At 48.0% G+C, this 8,772-nt stretch overlaps 1 protein-coding gene across 3 annotated transcripts in view; it reads left to right on the plus strand.

Annotated features, from left to right (window-relative positions):
- Myadm (myeloid associated differentiation marker) overlaps nucleotides 1-4,761 on the plus strand; it is a 10,482-nt gene extending 5,721 nt beyond the window's left edge. For all 3 annotated transcript variants that reach the window (XM_029532320.1, XM_021219308.2, XM_029532321.1), the window contains exon 3: nucleotides 2,240-4,761. In XM_029532320.1, coding sequence (XP_029388180.1) covers nucleotides 2,242-3,195 — 954 coding nt within the window. In that variant the 5' untranslated portion in view covers nucleotides 2,240-2,241 and the 3' untranslated portion in view covers nucleotides 3,196-4,761. The remainder of the gene's footprint in view (nucleotides 1-2,239) is intronic.
- The last annotated feature ends 4,011 nt before the right edge of the window (nucleotides 4,762-8,772 follow it).

The following is an 8,772-nucleotide window of genomic DNA, read 5'->3' on the forward strand; positions in this document are numbered from 1 at the left end:
CTCTCTCTCTCTCTCTCTCTCTCTCTCTCTCTCTTTCTTTCTTTCTAAGATTTATTTATTTATTTTCTGTATATGAGTACACTGTAGCTGTACAGATAGTTGTGAGCCATCATGTGGTTGCTGGGAATTGAACTCAGGTCCTCTGCTTGCTCCAGTCCAAAGATTTATTTATTATTATATGTACACTGTACATATAATAATAAATACATAAGTACATACATAAGTAATATAATAATAATAATAATAATAAATAAGTACACTGTAGCTATCTTCAGACATACCAGAAGAGGGTGTCAGATCTCATTACAGGTGGTTGTGAGCCACTCTGGTTGTTGGGATTTGAACTCAGGATCTTCGGAAGAGCAGTCAGTGCTCTTACCTGCTGAGTCATCTCAACAGCCCCTGTTGTAAGTTTCTTTACCCACTGAGCCATCTAGTTGGCCTCAAGTCTCTATAGCTTTTGAGTTATTTGAGTCCCTCCCTTCCCTCTATCAGCTGATGTTCAATTCAGAAGAAATAACTACAGAACTGACAGTAGTAATGAAAGTGGACTTGGAAGCCACCGTCTCATATCTTTAGTGGCGTCAGCCGAGAGGTCAGACAGTTAACATCCTGAGAATGCTCTGACATCTGGTCCTAGTTCTGAGCCTCTAGGACAAGGAGACAAAAGCTGTGGTTTGCAGTGTAAAAATGAGATGTGGCTGGGCAGTGGTGGCACATGCCTTTAATACCAGCACTTGGAAGGCAGAGACAGGCGGATTTCTGAGTTCGAGGCCAGCCTGGTCTACAGAGTGAGTTCCAGGACAGCCAGGGCTACACAGAGAAACCCTGATTCGAAAACGCCAAAAAAAAAAAAAAAAAAAAAGATGTTAGTCCTTCCACTCACTTCCCATGTCAGGGTCACATGGTACACTAGAAGGCTGAGAGGCCTGCCCTGAGGTCCAGCCCTGTGTGACTGACCTCGAAAACTAGAGATTTCAGTCGGCCGCTCAATGAGAATGGAGGGAGTTGAATTTTCCTGTACTTGAGGTACCTGCTAGCTGAGTCCCTGGAGGAAGTGATAAGCTGAGAGATAGGAAAGCAGAAACTGAGCAGTCTTCAATTCTCCAGGTCTGAGGTAGGATTGGGGGTGAAGCCTGAGGGGAGGGGAGAAAGAAAGCGTAATGTTCCAGGTTAGAGATCTCTGTCTGGAAGAGGGGTGAGAAGGATGCAGGCCCAGTACTCTGGTTAGGTGTGGGAGGTGGAGTGGAAGTTAGAATTTTGGGTGGGTAGGGGCTGCTAATGTCTAGGTTGCTCTTATATAAAAGAAATCTTTTCACAGGGCATAAAGTATGAGGAAGTTGGGAGTCTTGGCTATGGAGAAGTTAGAGATGGCTGAGTCGCTGTGGATAAAAGGGGGAACTTTGTTCACAGGGCCTGGGGTTAAAAAAAACCCTAGGTCACACACAGGAGGAAGTGAAGGACAGACAGGCTAGATCTTAGACCATATCTTTCATTGCTGGGTGGGTGGTTTTGTTGTTTGTTTGTTATAAAATAGGGTTTGTTTGTTATAAAACAGAGTAGCCTTGACCATCCTGGAACTCACTATGTAGACCAAGCTGGTTTTGTTTGTTTGTTTTGGTTGTTTTAAAGGCAAAACCGCATTCTGTAGCCCAAGGTAACTTGGACTTTATTACAGAGCCCAGGCTGGCCTCCATCACACAGTAACCTTCCTACTTGAGCCTCCCAAATGCTAAGATCACAGGTGTGCACTTCTTGACTTGGTTTGCACAGTGCAGGGTTCAGATCCAGGGCTTCCTGAATGATACAGACAAGCGTGTTACCAGCTGAGCCACATCCCCACGGCCACAGTTGTAGGTGTATGTTTGGGGTGAGTCTGTATGTGCTTGAGTGGAGGTCAGAAGTTAGGTTTTTTTTTCCCTTCCAGGAAGTATGTCCCAGTGAACCAGCTCTGGTTTTCCAGCATGGCAACACACACTCCAGTGGATAGGATGCTGACTCCCTGAGAAAGGGAAGCAAGAAGTATAGCTTTGAGTGTTTGGATTTTGAGTTTTCTCATGGGTAGGGCTAGGATGAGCCTAGAACCTGGATGACCAATTCATTTTTATAGTTTGAGGTTCTATACGTTAAGACACAGCCTTTTCAGAATTCAAAGTAATTTATTCCAAGATGGATGAGGGCTGTGTACCTGGATCCCTCAGTATGTGAGATCTTACCCAAATGCTTTTCCTTTTCTCAGCCATGCCGGTAACCGTAACCCGTACAACCATCACGACTACAACGTCATCCTCCACCACTGTGGGGTCCGTTCGGGCGCTGACCCAGCCACTGGGCCTCCTCCGCCTCCTGCAGCTAATATCCACCTGTGTGGCTTTCTCGCTGGTGGCTAGTGTGGGTGCCTGGACAGGGCCCATGGGTAACTGGGCTATGTTCACCTGGTGTTTCTGCTTTGCCGTTACCCTCGTCATCCTGATTGTGGAGTTAGGTGGACTCCAGGCCCACTTCCCCCTGTCATGGCGAAACTTCCCCATCACCTTTGCCTGCTACGCGGCCCTCTTCTGCCTGTCGTCTTCCATCATCTATCCCACCACCTATGTGCAGTTCCTAGGTCACGGACGTACCCGGGACCACGCCATCGCCGCCACCACCTTCTCCTGCGTTGCCTGTTTGGCGTACGCCACTGAAGTGGCCTGGACCCGTGCAAGGCCCGGTGAGATCACTGGCTATATGGCTACCGTGCCAGGGCTGCTCAAAGTTTTTGAGACCTTCGTAGCCTGTATCATCTTCGCCTTCATCAGCGAGCCGATCCTGTACAATCAGAAGCCGGCCCTGGAGTGGTGTGTGGCAGTCTATGCCATCTGCTTCATACTAGCAGGAGTGACCATCCTGCTCAACCTGGGAGATTGTACCAACGTGTTGCCCATCCCTTTCCCCACCTTCCTGTCAGGCTTGGCCTTACTCTCTGTTCTCTTTTACGCCACTGCCATCGTCCTCTGGCCCCTCTACCAGTTTGATCAGAGATATCAGGGCCAACCCCGCCGTTCAATGGATCCAAGCTGCAGTCGTAGTTATAGTCCCAGCTCGGTGTGTTTCTGGGACCGACGACTGGCGGTGTCCATCCTGACAGGTATCAACCTGCTGGCATATGTGTCTGATCTGGTGTACTCCACTCGTCTGGTGTTCGTCAAGGTCTAAGATTGACAAGGGGCTCCCTTCCCCATCTCTCCTTGCAGCCTCCTCCACCCGTTGGTTACCCAGGTGTCTGTACCATCCTGTTTTCCCCACATCTCCCTCCCATTTCCTCTTCCCTGTTGGATATGTATATTCTTCCTTATTCCCCGTTTTCTTTTTCCATCCCTTTCTTACCTTTCCTCTTCTGGTATGCCTGTTTTACCCTTGAGCTGTGGCTCCACAGCTTGCCTCATTCATTTTTTTCTATCTCTATAGTCTTTCCTGTGGGTTTTATCACCTGCCTATTTTCTTGGGAGCCCGAAGAATTCTTGCTTTCTCTCCCTCACCCCTCAAAGGTGCTGGCCCCACATATCCCACACTCCTTTGCAGTTACCCACACTCCTTTGCGGTTCTTCACCCCATGGGCCTCTTTAGGGGCCTCATTGCCAAAGCATGCCTGCCTGCCTGCCTGCCTTAGCTGTGCCTTAGCCAGTGTGTGTGTGTGTGTGTGTGTGTGTGAGAAGGGGATTGGGAAGCAGGTCATATAGTGTACCTCTCCTTTAAATTCAAAACAAAGCAAACAAAATCCTGGAGGTCAGCAATTCCCGGTGGCCAGGAGTCAGCCTTATGCAGTCTCTAAACGTTGCTCTAGATTTTTTTTTTAAACCAGGCTTACTGAAAGACCATTACCAAGAGTACCCTACATGAAGCAATGGATGGGCACCTTTTCCTAAATTATTTTCTGTGCTATTCAAACAAACCCACCAAAAATATCCACATGGTATCTCTCTCTCTGTGTCTGTCCCTCCCTTCCTCTCCCCCACCCCCCAGGGTTTCTCTGTGTAGCCTTGGCTGTCCTGAATTTGCTCTGTAGACCAGGCTGCTTTCAAACTCAAGATATCTGTCTGCTTATGCCTCCCTGGTGCTGGGATTAAGGGTGTGTGCCACCACTGCCCGGCCACCCGTACGGTCTTAAGACAACTCTGAAGTATTTCTGAGCATCAGTAATGGCTGTCTTCTTGTCTCAGTGTTAAAAATAACATGGTCTGCTTTAGCAGGAATGAGAAGAGAAACAGCCTCTACCGGCCTCAAAGGCATTATGATCACCTTTTCCTCTAAGAAGCTCTTTTGTTTTTGTTTTTGTTTCGTTTTGTTTTAAATAGCTTTGGAGGTTTTCTTAACCTCCTGGTCTCAAATATAATTGTGTAGGTGAGGCTTCTTGTCTTTCTGACTCCACCTTCTGGGTGCTGAGATGACAGATGTACCACCATACCCCAGTTGTGTAGCCCCGTTAAAGAGAGAAGTTTCTGAAACGTCTTTTCTTGGGGCTGGAGGGTAGGTTTGGGGCTATCAGGATTGGAATGGCTTGTGTGTGCTGTACATGAACCCAGGTCCTCTCGTGTGCTAGTTGCTTCTTGCTGCTGCTTTCTGCTTCTCTGGGACTCACATACATTACTTGGTATATATGTATAAATAAATGTATAAATATATATTTTATTTTATTTTTTAACTTTCTGGAGCTTTGGGTTTCAGTAGCTCCTGCTGTCAGTTACCCTTTCCCACTCCTCACATCCATAATGTTCTTTTTTTTTTTTTTTTAGAAAAAAAAATATAATGATAACAGGAAGACTCGTGCTTTCTTTATGGGGGGGGGAGGAAGGGAGGACTCCAAGAGAGAGGTGAGACTCGGATTCTTCAGTTTCATGATAGAAATGGGGTGGGACAGACAACCTTGGCCTCATTAGAAAACAGTGGCAGAGCCTGGGTCTCCCCCCCCCCTTTAAAAATAATGTATCTATTTTAATTTTATGTACATTGTTGATGTGCCAGCATGCATGTCTGTGAGGGTATTGGGTCCCCTGGAACAGGAGTTACAGACAGTTGTGAGCTGCCATGTGGGTACTGGGAATTGAACCCAGGTCCTCTGGAAGAGAACCACTGAGCTATCTCTCTACCCTCCCCCGCTCCCCCACCCCCACCCCTTTAAGCTGGTCTCACGTAGATTAGGCTGGCCTCAAACTCAATATGTAGCCAAGTCCTACCTCCTCCATTGCTGGGATTACAATTTAAGCCACCACACCCAGTTTATGCAGTTTTGGGGACTGAACCCAGAGAATGGCCCATGCTGGGCAAGCACTTTATCGTCTGAGCTATATACCATAGCCCAATAGTCTTAATTCTTCAAAACGGGGGTGTGGGAGCCTTGAGCGCTCAGGGGTTGGTTAAAAGCACATGCTTTGGCACTGTGGGTACCAGGGATAAGATTCCCAGTACCCAAGAAACAAGCTGAACATCCCCTCAAATGCATGCAACACACCCCATGGTGAAGGTGGGGGGCACAGAGAATCACTGGGCTTGCTGGCTTCCTGCCTTAGACAAATACACAGTGAAGGAAATGACAGATGGTACCATTTTCTGGCCTCCACAACTACACTCACATGAACATTTTATAATCTTAAAAAGAAACCAGGAAGGTTAACTAGGAAAGACAAGAATGTGATCCCTTCCCCCAGAGAGTCCCATGAATACTTGAGAAACAAAAGGCTCTGGCAAGTAGCTTAGAGGGAAAGTACTTGCTTAGTGTGTACAGAGGCCCTGGCCGGCCTGTCCCTAGCAACACACACAGATTCAGGAACAAAATACCACTTGGACAATTCAGAAATGCAATGTCCCAGTGCTGAGAGGTGATTTTGCAATTAAAAAAAAAAAATGCTTGAGTCCAGTTCATAGCGCCCACATCAGCAGCTCGAAGCTACAGTTTCAGGAGAGATAGCTCAGATTAAAACCACTGATACCGGCCCAGGTGGCGCACGCCTTTAATCCCAGCACTTGGGAGGCAGAGGCAGGCGAATGTCTTGAGTTCGAGGCCAGCCTGGTAGTTCTACACGGAGAAACCCTGTCTCGAAAAAAACAAAAAAACAAAAACAAACAAACCCATTGATATCCTTCGGCCTCCATGATCACATACATACACACAGAAACTTCAGGATCATACAATCTCATTTGCAACTGCGCCCACACAAAGGTAACTTGGAAAAGATTATAAATAAATAAAAGGATATAAATGAAATACAACATAAACGAAAGGATTTGACTGCTCCTACGCATGGTGGAGGAGAAGGGTTATTGTAGATAGAAGGGAAGCATAGCCAGAGGTAGGGACATCTAGGAGAGTCCAGAGTGACTCTGAGGTGGACCATGTAAGGAGAGCAGAGGAGAGGGGGAGGGGGGAAGCTAGGAGACCAAGAGGCCAGGAGGGCAAAGAGCAGACAAAAAGGGCCCAGTAACCAAAATGGCTGGGATATATAGGGGAGAGCAACTGTGGCAGGGCAGGCAGCCCAGCCCCTGAACTGAAGGAGTTTAGGATAGGGGGTGAGGTATACCAGCTGTAGTCTGTAACAGGTAGGGACTGAGGGATGCTGGGAGAGCCCGGCAGCCAGTTCTGCTTTGATATGTTCAATAGGCACCTCAGTTAACCATTTGCCCCAGGTTTGAGACCTAACAGGAAGTACATGGGGGAAGAGCCAGCGAGGACACACGCTCGGAGTGGTAAGTCTTATTTCTTCAGTGCCTACCAAGATGTTATCTACACCAGTTCCTCTTCTCAGGAGGGCATCACATCCACTTCTCGTCCCGATTCAAGAATACCTTCTGGAAGACACCAGAAAGAACAGCTAGAGGGGTTGTGGTGTGGATCAGTTGGTAGAGTGCTTGCGGAGCTAACACAAGATTCCCAGGGTCGGGCTGGAGAGATGGTTCAGCGGTTAAGACAGCGGTTAAGACTGATCTTCCGAAGGTCCTGAGTTCAATTCCCAGTAACCACATGGTGACTCACAACCATCCTTAACGAGATCTGGCGCCCTCTTCTGGAGTGTCTGAAAACAGCTACAGTGAACTTGCATATAATAAATAAATAAATCTTTAAAAAGAAAAAAAAAGATCCCAGGGTCAATCTCTAATACTTGAATACTCCCCTACCTCACGGGTGATATATGCCTATAAACCCCGTTCTTGGGGAGGTAAAGATAGGAAGCTCAGACGCTGGTTATCTTCGATTACCTAGCAAGTTTGAAGCCAGCCAGAAAAATACACAAAGATTTATTTATTTATTTATCAGACAGATACCTTGTAGCCCTGGGTGGTCTGGAACTTGCTATATAGATCAGGCTGGCATCAAACTCACAGGAGGTCCTCCTGCTTCTGTCTGGGATTAAAGGTGTGCAAGCTCTTATTTAAAAGAAAACAAAAACAAAATAGAACTGTAGCATCCAGTGATCTGCTGTATTAACTCGGGAAAGCAACAGAGGAAGAAGCTGTACTTCCAGTGCCCTTCACCCATCGCCCCAGAAAACCACAGACATCAATAGGATTGCGGGTTGGTCAGGGAACTCTGTGTTCAGAAGGGTGCTTGAGGACTGACTCTAATTCCTTCACCCACCCTGCACCTTCTGGAATTCCGACTCCACGGGGACCTCAGCAAAACCGCAAAGACGATGTGTTGCTGAACAGACACACCCGCGCCACCGCAGCCGCCAGCCTAACGTGCATTGCACGCCGGGAGGAGTAGTTCTCCTTTGCGTCCCAAGAATAGCATACAGGAGGGCCCCAACCATAAGTCCCAGAGTGCACTGAGCTCGACAGCCTCTGGCGGGCCAGGATTCCCCAGAACGGCTTCCTGCCAGGAGGGCTGGAACCTCAAGGAAGGCTCATCGTGGGGCGTGACCTGGGGGAAGAAGAACTCAGGGGAGGAGACCTGGGCGTGTGCATAGGAAATCCCAGGGTGACACTGAGTTGGGAGAACCACTCAGGTGGAGAGTCACAGGGAGACACGAGAGACACCCAAGATAGAGCATAGGGAGGTCCAGAGTCAAGAAAGACACTCTGGTATAGTCATAGGGAGATACGGAGGGCATAGGCCCTCAGAGATGGAGAGTTACAGGGAGACGTGGATAAAGGAGAGACCTTCAGAGCTGGAGAGCCGTAGGGAGAGACAGAGTGAAGAGAATCCCACAGAGTCTCGGGGAGGCAGAGGAGGGAGAGACGACAAAGAGAGGACAGTCACAGGGAGTCACCGAGGAGAGTCGAGATTCCCCCAAGACAGTTCCAAGGAGACACCGAGAAGGGTCGATATTCCCCCAGAGACAGTCACAGGGAGACAAGGAGAGACCACTAGAGACAGAGTCACAAGGAATGGGGATGGATCGCAGAGATAAAGAGGATCACAGGGCCAAAAGGAAAATCCTGAGAGAAAAGGACAGAAAAAGGGAAAGGCGACTATTCAGAGAGAGCGCCTTCTAGCGTCAGAAAAGGAGAAATACAGAAGCAGGGAGTGACGGACATCGGGAAACGCTGAACTAGCAAAGGTGAACACAGATTAGCGAAGATCGGAAAAGGCAGGACAAAGGAAATGAAAACATTTTCAGTACACCATGTGGTGCATGGGGAGAGATGTGAGCAGGAAAAAGAGAGAAGCAGAAAGGGAGAAAGGGAGAGAGTAAACAGGAAAGTAAACAGGAAAGAAGAGAGGAAAAGAGAAAAGAGTGAGAAGGCAGAGAGAGAAGAAACACACCCAGAGGGAGGCATAGCACCAAGCCCAGAGGC

This window comes from Mus pahari, chromosome 19, assembly GCF_900095145.1.
Source record: "Mus pahari chromosome 19, PAHARI_EIJ_v1.1, whole genome shotgun sequence".
NCBI lineage: Eukaryota > Metazoa > Chordata > Mammalia > Rodentia > Muridae > Mus > Mus pahari.